The sequence below is a fragment of the Beta vulgaris genome, chromosome 2, assembly GCF_026745355.1.
Source record: "Beta vulgaris subsp. vulgaris cultivar EL10 chromosome 2, EL10.2, whole genome shotgun sequence".
Classification (NCBI taxonomy): domain Eukaryota; kingdom Viridiplantae; phylum Streptophyta; class Magnoliopsida; order Caryophyllales; family Amaranthaceae; genus Beta; species Beta vulgaris.
In genome coordinates, this window is record NC_079203.1 from 40,216,094 (window position 1) to 40,232,237 (window position 16,144).

At 34.8% G+C, this 16,144-nt stretch overlaps 3 protein-coding genes and 1 pseudogene across 5 annotated transcripts; 3 read left to right on the top strand and 1 right to left on the bottom strand.

The window, feature by feature from the left end:
* Window positions 1-60: 60 nt before the first annotated feature.
* LOC104886642 (uncharacterized) lies at window positions 61-2,830 on the top strand. The gene is made up of 2 exons (XM_010671112.1): window positions 61-145; window positions 2,148-2,830. The coding sequence occupies exons 1-2, from the start codon at window positions 61-63 to the stop codon at window positions 2,828-2,830; spliced, it is 768 nt and encodes a 255-aa protein (XP_010669414.1).
* A 476-nt stretch (window positions 2,831-3,306) lies between these two features.
* On the top strand, window positions 3,307-4,908 carry LOC104886643 (uncharacterized; annotated as a pseudogene).
* A 1,479-nt stretch (window positions 4,909-6,387) lies between these two features.
* LOC104886543 (pentatricopeptide repeat-containing protein At1g01970) lies at window positions 6,388-9,809 on the bottom strand. Its single transcript, XM_010670992.4, has 3 exons — window positions 9,286-9,809; window positions 6,926-7,797; window positions 6,388-6,846 (listed from the first exon to the last, which is right to left on the bottom strand). Exons 1-2 carry the CDS (start codon window positions 9,727-9,729, stop codon window positions 7,006-7,008), a joined length of 1,236 nt encoding a protein of 411 aa, XP_010669294.1. The 5' UTR covers window positions 9,730-9,809; the 3' UTR covers window positions 6,388-6,846; window positions 6,926-7,005.
* A 1,146-nt stretch (window positions 9,810-10,955) lies between these two features.
* Window positions 10,956-15,894, top strand: LOC130590378 (protein FAR1-RELATED SEQUENCE 5-like). Of its 3 annotated transcripts, none has more exons than XM_057392618.1 (3): window positions 10,956-11,656; window positions 14,246-15,046; window positions 15,405-15,894. In XM_057392618.1, the coding sequence occupies exons 2-3, from the start codon at window positions 14,407-14,409 to the stop codon at window positions 15,770-15,772; spliced, it is 1,008 nt and encodes a 335-aa protein (XP_057248601.1). In that variant the 5' UTR covers window positions 10,956-11,656; window positions 14,246-14,406; the 3' UTR covers window positions 15,773-15,894. The 3 variants fall into 3 exon arrangements, with proteins under 3 accessions (XP_057248601.1, XP_057248600.1, XP_057248602.1); XM_057392617.1 differs by lacking the exon at window positions 10,956-11,656 and adding an exon at window positions 12,674-13,458; XM_057392619.1 differs by lacking the exon at window positions 10,956-11,656 and adding an exon at window positions 12,674-13,458 and having other exon boundaries at window positions 15,408-15,888.
* The last annotated feature ends 250 nt before the right edge of the window (window positions 15,895-16,144 follow it).

The window sequence follows — 16,144 nt, forward strand, 5'->3', positions numbered from 1 at the left end:
TAAGTTATGTCGTTTTGAATTTGTTCTTAGCTTATAAGAGCAGCTGTAGCGGTTGGAAGAATGTCCCAACTTGCAATTTTTCAATACTTGGAGCAAGTAGCTGTATTGTTGGAGGAGAATTGCACTTGTTGCTTTGGCAAGCAAGGTAGCTTCACAAAGCTACTTGCTTTGCTCAAGTACTTGTGGGCTCCACTTAACTATTCACACTCAACTTTAAATGTTTCATTTCACTTTCCAACGATAATGTTGAGCTATTACTGATTTGTGGAGCTGTAAATTTATTTGCAACGGTATATATTGTGCTACAGTAATGCAACATATTTTTTTTTTTCAAATATTAGTCTATAAATAGGAGTAACAATGTTGTAAAAAAAATAGAGAACGTATTGTGTCGGACTCGTCCGACCATAATATTTGGTCGGATGACTTTCAGGTGGTTCGATTTTTTTTTTAGTTAGCCTTAATTTTTTTTCAGGTAGTCTTCATTTTTTTCAGGTAGTCTTCATTTTTTTTCAGTTAGTCCATTATTTCTTTCAGTTGGCCCATTATTTCTTTCAATTGGTCCATTTTTTGTTTCAGTTGGTCCATTATTTGTTTCAGTTGGTATACATATTACGAAACAAAGTCCAACTGAAACAAAACAAAGTCCAACTGAAAGAAAACAAAGTCCAACTGAAAGAAAACAAAGTCCATTATTTTCAGGTGGTTCCAATTTTTTTCAGTTATTCTTAATTTTTTTTCAGGTAGTCTTAATTTTTTTTCAGGTAGTCTTAATTTTTTTCAGGTAGTCTTAATTTTCTTTCAGTTGGTCCATTATTTGTTTCAGTTGGTATACATATTACGAAACAAAGTCCAACTGAAAGAAAACAAAGTCCAACTGAAACAAAACAAAGTCCAACTGAAAAACAAAACACTAACCTCTGCTTTCTCTCACTTTCTCCTTCTTCTTCATTCCTCTTAGCTGATTTTTTTCTTCTTTGTTAGATCAATAAAGAATGGAGACTGAGATTAAGAATTTCATGAAAAATAGGATTTATGAAAGAACTTAAGAATTTCATGAAAATCTTCCAAGTCTTATCTTCATTAAGAATTTCATGAAGATGATGAGCCGAATATACTCATCACAGGGAAGAACAAGTTTCTCAAGTAAGTAGTACTATTTGAAGTTTCTAAAAAGGGTAATAAATAGCTATTATGATTTCTGCCATTGAAGGATGGTTGTACTATTTGAAAAAATGAAACAAAATAAATTCCACAAATACAGAGAAAAAAAAGGCTGTAGAAGTTGAAGAAGGAGAAAAAAAGAAGAAGAAAGAAACGACAAATTGGGATTATAAAAGGAGATTATGAAATTATTGCAGCTCAAGAATCGAAACTGGGTGGATTATATGAAAATCCAGAGAAGAAGAAGAAGAAGAAAGAGGAGAGAGAATGTGACCTAAAAAGTGAAGCAGAGAGAAGATGTATTGGGCTCAGCCCGTCTGACAGTAAACAATACGTCAGACGGTCTGACCCAATACTTTCACTTATATACCCACAAAATTTCTATAATCTCTTTCTCTCATATATTATTTCCGTCAAAAAAAAAACCCCACATATGGATGATTATTCTCAAGATCCATATAGTCAATATTATCCTTATTTAGAAAATTTTCAAAATTTAGAAAATCAAACATCCCAAAATCCAACCCAAAATAATCAAAATGCCCAAAACATACCGATTCGCCCAATTTCCCGATCCTATTATGATCCAAATCAAGCGATTCCCGCCGACGCTCAAATGTATTACCATCCATCCTATTATTACCAGCCTAGGCCGAGTAATCGTCCGACTACGCTATGTACTACTCTCGTCCTCCTTTCCCTCATGAATCATATGTGGTTCATGAAAGTTCAAGAAGAGAGAGTATTGGAGCTTCTACCATGCACCAAGACTCTCCAATTTAAGGAGTGACTATCGATATTGATGAACAAGAAGAGGTTGTAGAAGTTCAGAATAACACTAGTGGCGGAGGAAGGCAATAATGGTAGAGGTAGAGGGAGAAACAGAGGAAGAGGGGTTGGAGGAACGAAATTCAAGTGGAACCACGAACAAGATCAATATTTATGTAAAAGCTGGTTGACAATTTCAAATGATTCTGTTGTAGAAACTGATCAGTCGTACGGGGATTTATGGGAGAAAATTGTTCAATACTACAACCAGTGGAGGACAGAAAGTCCCGAGGTTGATGTTGAAAAAGCCTCAAATCATTGGTACAAAATGAGTGCCGAGGTTTCAAAGTTCATTGGGTGCTACACTCAAGTTAAGGATACACATCCTAGTGGCCATGTTGAAGATCAAGTAATCGAGATGGCCATCAAACTTTGGAAGAGTCGCAACCCAACTGATAGAAATTTTCCTTACCTACATAGTTGGAAAATTCTTCGAGATCAACAAAAATGGAAAGAGTTTGTTACTAAAGAAGGTAGTAAGTCAAAGATAACAAAAAATATTATCTCAGGCGCTTACACTTCATCAAGTTCAAACGCGGATGCAAGTGACACTAACAGCGTAACAATGATGGATGAGCGTCCTCCGGGTCAAAAGGCAGCTAAAGCAGCAGCAAAGGGTAAGGGGAAGTCGACGAGCAAGAAGGTTACTGAGGATGCTACTCAAACATGGAATAAGTTTGAAGAGTTACAAGAGAAAAAAATGGCCATGTACCAGGAGCGTATTCGTGTTGCAGATTTTGAAATTCTTTTCAAGGATACTTCACAAATGGACGAAAACACTCGAAACACTCATAATCAAGTTTGCTCGATCATCAAGGCTAAGTACAATATACAGTAATTTTCAAGTCATTTTAGCAATGTAGTTGAAAAAATAACCTATGCATTTCGGTTATTTTAACGTTTAATTTAAGTTATTTTAGCTATGTATGTCACTTATTCTAGCTATGTATTTCAAATATTTTAGCTATCTTGTTTTAGTTATTTTAGCGAATATGTTTAAGTTATTTTATTTATGTATTTTAATTATTAAATCTATGTATTTCAATTATTTCCTCTATGTATTTCAATTAAAAAATATGAATTCTAGCTGTTGGACAATAGTTGTTGGGGTTTAGTTTTTGGGATGTAGTAACAAATGTGAGCTGTTGGAATATAGCCGTTGGAAACTACTTTTTTGGAATGTAGCAACTTGGAATTTATTTAACAACATTATAGCCGTTGGAATGTAGCCGTTACAAATCTGACAAAGGGAATCATGTTTCCCTATAAATATATCATCTTTGGTATAACCTCACAACACTTATTCATATTCTCTTTCCCATCTAAGTCAAATAATCATCCTTCCAAACATAAATCATCCTTCCATACATATCTGCAATTTCAATATGTCTCACAATCCTGGTTCTTCAACCAATATCACAGATTGGATGAAGGATATGGATGATGATTTTTGGGATGAAACAGACGAGCAAATGGCGCTCCAAATAATTGAAAATATTTCAAACCCGCCCAGGAAAATGATTCCACAGGATCATGAAGGTGGTGCAGATCGTCTTTTCAATGACTATTTTTCTCCCAATCCGGTATATCCGGAACAAATTTTCCGAAGGCGATTTAGGATGTGGAGAGATTTGTTTGTCAAGATAGTAAATGCAGTTCAACAACGCTGTAACTATTTCAAATAGAGGAAAGATGCTGCACAACGACCTGGATTGTCGCCATTGCAGAAATGCACAGCAGCTATTCGCATGCTTGCATATGGATCCCCAGCTGATATACTTGATGAATATATACAAATCGGCGAAAGTACTACAATTGAATGTTTAAATAAATTTTGTAAAACTATTATCGATGTATTTGGCAAGGTGTACATGAGAAGGCCTAATGCTGATGATGTTCAACGATTGCTTCAAATGCACGAAGATTGTCATGGCTTTCCTGGCATGCTTGGAAACCTTGATTGCATGCATTCGGCCTGGAAAAATTGTCCAGTAGCATGGAAAGGCCAATATACACGAGGTGATCATGGTCATCCCACAATCATGCTTGAAGCAGTTGCGTCGGTGTATCTCTGGATATGGCATGCATATTTTGGTGTGGCTGGGTCTAACAACGACCTTAATGTATTGACTATTGAGTAGATCAAACTTATTTCAAGATGAATTACAATGTAGAGCTCCAGAAGTTTATTTTAATGTTAATGGTACTACATACACCATGGGTTACTACCTTACAGATGGTATATATCCTGAATGGGCTGCATTTGTTAAGAGCTTCTCACATCCTCAAGATCCTAAAGGACTTTGTTTCAAAAAAAAAAAAACATGAGAGTGCAAGAAAAGACGTCGAGAGAGCATTTGGAGTACTCCAAGCTCGTTTTGCAATAGTTTGTGGTCCAGCACGAACTTGGCATAAAAGCAAGCTTCATAATATTATGGAAGCTTGCATCATATTGCATAATATGATTGTTGAAGATGAGCGGCACACATATTCAAGAAACTTTCCCGCTGCCGATTTTTCACAACCAATTGATCGTGATAATACCCGTCAAGGACATACTGAGGATTTTGAATCATATCTGGCAAGAGATGTAACAATTCGAGATAGAGAAAAGCATCATCAACTCAAGGCGGATCTAGTGGAGCATATTTGGACGCATTTTGGAAATCAAGACAATATGTAGTACTTTTTGTTAATGTAATCTCGCTTTTCGTTTTTATGTATTAATTATGTTGTATCTTAATTACTTTTTGTTTTGTGTTTTTTTAAATTAGTTATTTAAAATTTGGAATAAAAGTCATTTATTTCTACAATTTATTATCTTTACAAGTTAATAAAAAATTATGATTGTAAATGTATATTGAAAATTGTAGATATGGTGATGACATGTGGGACCTACAAAACCTACAAGTGGTTGTAGTTTTCCAATGGGAGAACTTGTAGTTTGGGAATGTTGTAGTTTGAAAATATGATGTGGCATACAAATCTACAACTACTTGTAGCTTGCCATTGTGGATGCTCTAAGAAGCTTATATTTTTCTCATGCTTAGCTATATTTACCAATGTTGTAAAGTAGGTTGTGATATATTTTTACAACAACTTGGATGAATTTGCATATGCCAATATGAGGATTTGAATGGAAGTTATGAGTGTGAAGGTGGGACACTTACTAAAACACTAACAAAAGGAAGTCATTTTGGTTTTAGGAATAAATTCTTGTGTTTAGTACTAACTACTAGCTAAACGCTTCGTAATACCAATATGGTTCCTTAGTGCACATTTATGCTACTATGAAATTCAAATTTTTGGTATTGTGGAACCCTGAAATGTACTATGGAACTTGTATTGGTGTTATGAAGTTTTAAGTCATAATTGATGTTTTAGACCTTGTATTCATATATGTAGATGTTTTTTAGTACCACTAACAACTACGAGTCCAAAAGCGAAGTATTACTTATGCTATTGACCATGGCTTTCCTATGAGAGGTGTGAGGTGAAGGTAAATTCCGCGATATATTATCCTATTTGGGTGCATATTGTCTTATAATTCCTTATACTTAAAGTCAATCCCTATGTAAACGAGAACAGATCACATGCTTTTTTTTTATTGGCCACCTTTGAGCTGTTACTGTCATGGGCAGTGGTCCAAACTCTGATGGACGGTTATAAAAATTAAAAGGCATACCTACTTATCATGGACATGAATTAGAGGTGAGTTTTCCCGTATTTGCCCACTTAGGCTCCGTTTGGTAGGGCGTAAAATGTTTTCCCGGAAAACTGTTTTCCTCTATTTTCAGTTTTACATTGTTTGGTTGGCAAAAGAGTGTAAAACCATTTTCCCTTGGGGTAAAATTACTCTCCCAATGATGGAAAACCATTTTCCTTTCAAAATGAAGGGAAAACTATTTTCCTTATCTCTCTTGTACACTCCTCTCACTACCTCCTTACTTTCCCTTTCATTTTCCTTTCATTTTCATCATTTTTTTTACATCGAACCAAACAACGGAAAACTAATTTTGGAATTGTGTTTTCCATTGTAAATTGTTTTCCATGAAAATCATTTTACACTGAAAACGTTTTACACCCTACCAAACGGAGCCTTAGTGTGTCGCACATTACATCTGACGATCTCGCCCTCTTGCATAATATAATATGTGGCATTTGGGTAATCTAAGTTGTAATTTGGCAAGTGATGAGTGGGTATAGATTCGTGATTGGTATTCAATTGGGTGATTGGCGGCTAGTTGGGTATGATTTCCAGGTTGTGATTAGGTATGGATGTAAGGATTTATACTTGTGATGGGTGTAAGATGTTGCATAGATGGTGCTTATTGAAAATGGTAGGTGGTAAAGAGTTGTAAAGAGAAACGGCTCTTGTACCTTATAGAAATCAGATTAAGGAAGCAAGGGGACAAAACAATTAAACAAAGTAATAACTTTTACAGATCACAATGTTAGGGTTATTGACCCTCAGCCTCAGGCTAGCATATAACTTAACCTCATATATTTTCTCCTAATAGGATCAACCGTAAATAATGAAATAAAAATTACAATTAAAAATAATTGGCTACGTCGAAAAAAATTAAAGGCTTAGGGTTGTAAACATGGGGTTTTGCTTCTTTTGACAAAATCTAGCAATACACTTTGTACAGAGGATGTTCAACATATATGCTCCATGCATCAGTCCCACTGATTGAAACCAAACCATGAAAGTTGTGGATCCTCCTTGTCCTTTCTGAATAACAATCAGCAGGAAATCAAGCTTTGTAAGCAAGTAGAATTCCAACATCGTATCTACATAGAGCTCTTGAGAGGTTCAGCACTCATCATCTGGTGTTACTCCGTAACAAGCAACTGCGTAAAAATACACATAATTAGACAAAGTAATTTGACAACCAAAGATCATCTTCTGTAGAAAGCCAAATTACCATACCGCATTCTGCTCTTACAATCTAATAGTTTATCAGGACTCGGTAAGATATGGGTACTTCTGAACAACCACAAACACCTGCACTACATAGTCGATTTGAGAAAAGCAGCATCATTGGCAGTATACTCTCTAAGGACATCAGCCACCTCCTCCACTACTCCTAGCTTCCGGAACCAATCAACTAATACTTGAGAAGCTTCTTTACCAGTTACAATGCCTTCTTTTTCTAAATGTACTAGGAACTCCATGGCTGTGTTAACCTTGTTCTCCTTTTCATAAGCCTTCAACAAAAGAGCCACACATTTATCATTAGGTTCTATATCAGCCCTTCTCATATTCTCAAATGCAACACGAGCGTTTTGACTTTGACCAGCCTCAACGTATGCATTTATGAGGAGCCCACACAGCTTAATGTCAGGGTAAATTCCAGCAACTTGGATTGCGTCAAAAATCCTCTGTGCACCTTCAGCATCACCTTTCATGGAGTAGGTCCTTAGCAATGCCTTGTAAACTTCTGTCCCTGCATAAACCTCTTGTTGTTCCATTTCTTTAATTAAATCTTCTCCTTTGTCTGGCATTCCAGCCCTGATGTAAGCCATGATCATTGAGCCATATGATCTTTTATCTAATTGTTGACTGAGAAGCTTCATTTCCTCAAATGTTTCTTCGGCTAGCTTAAAGTGGCCCGCTTTGCTGTACATGTGAACCATTGTCGTCAATGTAACTTGATCACAAGCCAGGCCTCTTTTACTCATTGCAAGGAGCATATTTTCTGCATCTTGAAGCCGCTCATGCTTGGCATACAGATGAATCATCTTGGTATAGTCACGAACATTGGCTTCAAATGACTCATCCAAAAGCGCAAGTTCGAAAATCTAGGGGCGAGAAATTCAGATTTTAGTCCTGAAAGCATGTCTACACTAACTGATGCTTAAAAACAACCTCTTAAGAAAAGAGTTAGCTTTGGGAAGATTTAGCCACCTTCCTATTTTGCCCGGGGTAAATTTACTTTTAACTATTTATAAACTCGTAGGGTCGATGTGAGGATTCTAAAGTCTAAATTGTTTGAGGCATCAAGGATGAAAGTTTCCTTTTGTTTTCTTTTTGTTTTTCCTTTCACTCCGAATATCATGAAGGTTATTTCAATACAGAGTTTGCTAAAGCACAAATATATTTTGCCATAAGCACTGAGATATGCATTATCACCCAAAGGCCAATAACCAAGTATTAGTATCAGATGGAAACAGGTTATAGTGTTTGCTACAATGACTAACTACACAAAAGATATAAGAAATGCATATTAGGCAAGATTACCAGTTGCAAGACGTTCAAGTCGCAAACACAGAACATCTACCCTTGGAATCTGGTTCTCATAGATATGAAACATCAATACGACAGTACCCCTTTCTTGAACTCGTGAATTTTGCTATGCTGAATGGTGAAACTTATTTACTTTATTAGGGGATGGTCAAATAAGTTAGGAAGTTGTAAGAAACTATGCATACTATTGAGAGGGCGAACAAAAGGCTTAAGCTTTTTCCCTTCCTCTTTTTATATGTCATGTTTAGGATGTTTGGGTACAAACCCTGTTTCAAATTTTCCACCTTTCTTTTTCTAAATCTGCTATAATAAAGACTTTGCCACTTAGAAAATCCCAAGTTCTTAAGACTATTAGGAAAACTACATCAATATTAAGATCCTAATAAGCTAATATTATGCTTCATTATTTCCACCTAAAAAGAACTTTTCCCAACATAGGGAGTGTTTGGTTGCGCAGAAATAATTGCCAAAAAAAGTGGTTTTCACATTTTCCTTTCTTTGGTTTCTAAAGGGTAAAAAATAGTTTCCAAATTTTCTCTATTCCTTCCTCCTATCTATCCTCTCCCTTCCATTTCAAACTTCCACTATAATCGTCTTCCGTCCAATCAAACGGAGCCTTATTGGAACCTATATGTACCTATTCAAAGTGAACAATCCAACTTGGGGTTGCCCTTATTTCAGCTAGTAGAATTTATCCAAAATTATTGCAACTTACAAGCTGAATTTTAGTGACCAAGGATGTCTTGGCCTAGTGGCTAAGATATAGGTGCTATGAACGATATGTCACAGGTTCAAATCCCCCCTTCTTTGTACTGCCTTGGTACTGCCTTGGTGGCTCATATGGATAAAAAAAAAAACAAGCTGAGTTTTAGTAACCCACATAAACTGATAAACATCCCAAAACAAAGCAAGAATTCAAGCATTTGAAAATAAAATCAACATAACTTCCAACCAACATAAACAAAATTCATCCATATACCAAATAAAATCAAACAAAACCAAACTCATTCAAATTCCAAAAACAAAATAATAAAAATTAATACCTCAATAAACGAGGGATGATCAACAAAACTTAATTCCTTAAGAACAGCAAGCCAATCAGCTCTTTTGGGCTTCATAATTTTAACCCAAGCAGCCAATAATTCACACAAACTACCCTTTTCAGGTGAAAAACAGATAATTTGCCTCATTAATGCTTTACATCTTCTCTCCATCATTTTGGGTAATCGAGAAATTGCAAGTTTTTGTGATTCTGTAATGTTACCTGGGTTTATCTCCAACCATCTGAATTTACGAGGCTCTTTGAGTTCCTGAGTTTCTGCATTTTCTGTGATATGTGCAGTGGAAACTGCTAAATTCCATGTGGGTGTATTTTTAAGTGTCGTAAAATTTGTGGGTGTTTCTGGAAATCTGCTGGGATGTACTAAGAGTTTATCTTTGAGAGAAGTGAAAGAGTATGAGAGCAAGTGGGAAGAAGAACAAGCCATAGATGAAGGAAGACTTGGAGAGAGACTATTCTAAGGACTAGTGAGACATCATCTCGAATTCTCGATGTTTGGATAAAGGCATACAACTTTCAATGAGTTAATGAGTATTTTTAACTAAGTTTTAGATTCGATTTTTTCAACAAAAACTCCGACAAATCACAAATTTCACCATATACCTTCAATGTTTGAAATATTCACCGTATACTTTTAGGTTTTCAAAATTGTACATTATATGTCATTTTCCTAACGTTCATAACTCATCATTGCCATTATTTACGAGTTTGCCATTATTAACCCTCAATTCTAAAATCTAGACCGTAATTCCTAAAATCTAAGCTAAACCCTAAGCCTTCTTTCAAAAAAAAAGCTAAACCCTAAACCTAAAATCTAATTTATAACCCTAAACCTAAACCTCATACACACACTCCCCCTCTCATCCCCCTCCACCAGCCCCCATCCTCTCCCCTCCATCACGACTTAATGTTCGTTAGAAAAATGGTATATGGTGCATAGTTTTGAAAACTAACGAGTATATGATGAATATCTAAAACATTGAGGGTATATGGTGAATTTCGTGATTTGTCAGAGATATTTGGTGAAAAAACGGTTTTAGATTTTGTTAGAATTAGATTAGGAATTGGATAAAAAAAAATGGACAAGATCTTAAATAATGTTAATTTTAAGTGTTAACAAGTAAGTGCAAGAACGTTTGAGCATCAATACTAGAGTTGCCATATGGGAAAAGAGAGCGACTTGAGTTTGGCTTAGCACGGGAGACATAAATATGATAGTACATCACATTGCCTCGTTGTTGACCTACTCATTTTGGAAAAAAGAAGAAGATAAGATTTTTAAGGATGGTCTTGTCTAGCACCATGACACGACATGTGAGTTGATTAGGCTAATGTCCCCTTTTTCATAGATCTGATGTAAGCCCGACACGACACGACTTTTCCTTGTTATGTTGCAGGCTCAACTTGATATGACATGAGACACACTAGCCTGACAAAAGTTGACTCGTGTATAACTTTAACCAATACAAAGGTCTCAAAATAGCAATCCAAGGCTTTATAGCATTAATAAAATATGTGACAATATAAGTTTCATAGTACCAAATACATTCAATAATGCCGATGTACATATAAACCAAACTTGTTACTAGAGAGAAGTTAATTAATTGATACTAATAGATGCTAATAATGATTCTGGTAGTACCAAAACATGGTTAATTGTATTATGTGAGTCACCATAGTCCACATTGGCTCCAACTACTATTGTTTTTAGATATCATCCAAATATCTTATACATTCCGCATACTAATGATAAAACTTCATTGAGATTCGTATTAGATAACAAAATTACTCATTGTTATCGATAGGATAATCTTATTCCAAATGTGAAAAAAACTAATATGAACCCGGTGCACACTAATTAGTGTGCACCCGATCCATATCACGTGAGTTTATGATAGTGTGTGTTAAAATGATATAGTGTATGTTAAAATGATGAGAACGTATTGTGTCGGACTCGTCCGACACAACACTCTCATCGGACGAGCAACGCGCGCGACTTATTAAAGACCGAAAAAACAAAAAAAAAAACAAAAAAAACACTTTCATCCCCTTCATCCGCTTCATCCGCCATTGTTCAAGAACAAAAACATATCCAACACATCCACTTTCTCACTACAAATCTAGTTCCACTACTGAAATCTAGTTCGTTACAAATTGAACAAGAATGTCAACCGAAGATTCGAATTCACAAATCGCAAGTTCGTTACAAATTGATCTGAGCAATGAGAATACTCACAGAGATCTCACATTACAAATTGAACTAAACAATGAAAACCGTAACACAGATATCACATCAGAAAAAAAAAGAAAGAAATTACATGAAGAATCAGCTGGAATACAAGACAAAGTAACAGGTGTATGTCTAAATTAATTTTCAATTGCATTTACTCATTTTCAGTTATAATTTTGATTGTATCAGTTAGTATGCATAAAATTACCTTTTACATTGCAACAAAAGTCTATTTTTCACTCATTAACTTTCTTTTTCAGTTAGACTTATTTAGTTTTCAGTTAGACTTATTAATGTTCAGTTAGAGTTCTTTAGTTTTCAGTTAATATAGTTTTCAGTTAGACTTAATTAGTTTTCAGTTGGACTTATTACCTCTTCAGTTAAACTTATTTACGCTTCAGTTAGACTTATTTACTCTTCCGTTAGACTTATTTACTCTTCAGTTAGACTGATTCAGATAGACTTATTAAGTGTTCAGTTAGAGTAATTTAGTTTTCAGTTAGACTTATTAACTCTTCAGTTAGACTTATTTACACTTAGTTAACTTTTCTAGTTAGACTTATTTATTTCAGTTAGACTGTTCAGTTAGACTAATTTAGTTTTCAGTTAGACTTATTAACTCTTCAGTTAGACTTATTTATTTCAGTTAGACTTATTTCTCTTCAGTTAGACGATTCATTAGACTAATTTAGTTTTCAGTTAGACTGATTCAGTTTAAGTTAGACTTATTTAGTTTTCAGTTAGACTAATTTTCTTTTCAGTTGGTCCTTAATTTATTTATTAGTATTATTATTTTTCATTGATACTATTACAATCATTCTCAGCTACACTTGTTTAGTTTTCAGTTATGCTTTTGTTCTTTAAGTTAGTGTCCTAATTTTTTGACATGAACTCAACAGCTGAACATGAATATCTCAAGTACATCAATGACGAAAATATCAGTAGCAGTTTAATAGGGAGACATGTTACAGATCACAAAGATGGTTACAACTTGTATCAAGCACACTCAAGAGCATTAGGATTTAGTATTAGGAAACAAACTCTAAGGAGGAGGAGAATTGATAATTCAATATACGAATTCTACTTGGTTTGCTCAAAGGAAGGAGGCTCAAAATCAACAAACAAAATAACAGAACAAAAGAAAAAGACACACAACAAGAAAAACCTGTTCAGATACCAGATGTTGAGCAGCCAACCAACAAAAGAAAGGAAAGAGTAGTCAATGAAACAAGAACAGCATGCAAAGCCATGGTCAGATTTAAGCAAGAAAAACCTGGTGAAGACTTTGTTGTAGTAGCTCATGAGTTGCAGCACAACCATGAGTTGGTAATACAACAAGAAATACATCATCTGAAATCAGAAAGGAAGATAACTGAACAAAAAGGACAACTAATACAAACAATGGTTGAATCTGGCATAAAGCCAATGCATGCATACAACTTTTTGTGTCATGAGGCTGGATCAGAAGAAGTAGTGGGCCACACAAAAAGGGACCATCTAAACTATATCACACAGTACAGAACAAGATTGGTTGAAGGAAAGGATATGCAGAGTGTGTTGGACTTACTTCAGCAAAGAGCGGATGATGATCCTGCATTCTTCTACAGGCTGAAATTTGGGGAACATAACAACATTGTCAGCTACTTTTGGCGAGATTCAATGATGTTGGAGGACTTCAAAGCATATGGAGATGTTATGATATTTGACACAACATATAGGACAAACAAATATGGACTGATATGTGCACCATTTGTTGGCATAAATTGCCATTGGAAAACAACAATGTTTGCATGTGCTTTCATAACTAATGAAAAGGAAGAGAGCTTTGAATGGCTACTAGAAACATTCAAGAGAGCAATGTGCCAACAAGAGCCAAAGACAATTTTCACTGATCAAGATAAGGCAATGGGCAATGCAATTGAAAAGGTATTTTTCAGTTAGAATTATTTAGTTTTCAGTTAGAATTATTTAGTCTTCAGTTTGAGTTAATTATTTATAATTCAGTTAGACTTATTTATAATTCAGTTAGACCTATTTAGTTTTCATTTAGACTCATTAATTTTTCAGATAGCCTTATTTACTTTTTAGTTAGACTAATTTACTTCTCAGTTAGACTAATTTACTTTTCAGTTAGACTCATTGAGTTTTCAGTTAGACGTATTTAGTTTTCAGTTAGACTCGTTTAGTTGTCAGTTAGACTTATTGAGTTTTCAGTTAGACTTATTTAGTTTTCAGTTAGACTAATTTAGTTGTCAGTTAGACTCATTGAGTTTTCAGTTAGACTTTTTAGTTTCAGTTAGACTCATTTAGTTGTCAGTTAGACTCATTGAGTTTTCAGTTAGACTCATTTATTTCCACTATTTCAGTTAGACTTCTTTCTTTTTCAGTTAGACGTATTGATTATTCAGGTAGACTTAGTTAATTTTCAGTTAGACTTATTTAGTTGTCAGTTACACTTATTTACTTTTCAGTTAGACAAATTTACTTTTCAGTTAGACTTATTTAGTTTTCAGTTAGACTCATTTAGTTTTCATTTGGGCTTCATATTACTTCTTTTTGTCTAATGAAATTTTCAGTTAGCATTTACACTGTTTTCAGTTAGACTTCTTAATTTTTCAGTTGGTCTTCATATTATTTCTTTACCTTTTAAATTAGATTCACAAGCATTCAAATGAAAGTGATTTCTAGCATAATATGTACTATCTTAAAACAGGTTTTCCCAAATACAAGACATAGGCTTTGCCTTTGGCATATAGAGAAGAACTTTGTAAGCCACTTCGGATCCCTCAAGACCAATGAAGACTTCAAGAACATGTTCAAGAACTGTTTGATGGGTGTCAAAATGAATCAGGCTTTGAAGAATTGTGGGCGAAAATGATGGAATTGTATGGACACGAGAAAAAGGAATGGTTCGAGCAAGTATATGATCAGAGACACAAGTGGTGCACCGCATTAAACAGGGATATGTTTTCAGCTGGAATCTTATCATCACAAAGAAGTGAAGTCACAAATAAGGCAATATCATTCAATGCAAAAGCAACAACAAACCTGTTTGAATTCTATCATATATTTGAGCAAACAGTGAAAAGATGGAGAAGCAATGAAACTAGTGACAACTTCCGGAACAGAACTGAACGTCCCAAAGCCGTCAAATCCAAATCAAAGCTTCTGAAACATGCAGCTGATGTATACACACTAGCACTGTATAATGACTTTGAAACAGAGTATGAGTGGGCAATGGCATCATTTTTACGAGCATTTGCAACAGAAAACTCACAGCTGAAGTTGTTTGAAGTCTCACCAGAAGAAGATTTCAGCAATTCACATACAGTAGCATACGATGAGGCGACAACAGAATTAGTGTGCTCATGTCAATGCTTCACAGAGACGGGGATGCTTTGCTTTCACATAATAAGGGTCATGCACATGTTCAGCATATTTCAAATACCACAACAATATATCCTTAAGAGATGGACAAGACTTGCAAAGTCAGCAGTATGGGAGAATGTTCAAGGTTAGTGAAATAAATCAATATGACTAACTGACAAATGAAAGCAACTAACTGAAAAACTGAAGACTCCAACTGAAACAATTAACTGATCACCTGAAAGATTTAATTAGTGAACTGAAAAAAAAAGGCTCCAGCTGAAACATTACTATAACTAACTGATAAATTAATGTTACTACCAGAACATTAATTGGGGTTTTTTTGTGTGTGGGAGGGGGGATATTAGTGGTGGGGGTTTTGGGGGGTGTGGGGTTTAACACTTAACTAACTGAAACAATTAACACACCACCTGAAAGAATTTATAAGCTATCTGAAAAATTTAGTTAGTCAAATGAACTAATTGACTAAGAAACATTTATTAAAGCAGACAAGGACCAAAGCCAAAATGCACAGTTGTGGACACCATGGAGACATGCAATAACCAAGAATTTCTACAACCTAGTGTCAATATGTCAATCAAATGAGGATGCAAGAACATTATGTGACAAGTCGTTGAAGGAATTATACAAATCAGTGAAAGAAGTTTTCAAGACTGATCAACAAAAACAACAAGAAATCGAAGATGAAGAACTACGAAGACAAACAGTTGAAAATCCTGAGGTGATAAAGACAAAAGGAAGACCACCAAAGGGAAACAAGAGAGTAAAAGGACATTTTGAGAAGCGTAAAATGAAGACAAGGCATCCGAACGAATATGGAACAAAAACCCCAAATGTACCTCAAGTTGAATAGTGTTCAAATAATATTAGTTTTCAATTGTATTCCACTCAGTAATTGTATTGAAATTTACACTTGTTTATTCCTAAGCTACTCGAAATTCAGTAATATTAGTATTTATTGTCCTTCAGTTAGACTTGTTTATTTTTCAGCTAGTGTTTCTAGTGCTTCACTTAGACGTGTTTACTTTTAAGCTTATATTAATTCAGTTTCAGTTAGACTTGTTATTTTTCAGCTAGTGTTAATTTGCTTCAGTTAGACTAATTTATTTCTCAGCTTATCTTTATACTGCTTCAGTTAGACTTGTGTCTTTTTCAGCTAGTCTTAATGATGCTTCAGTTAGACTTATTTATTTTCAGCTTATTTTAATGCTTCAGTTAGACTTGT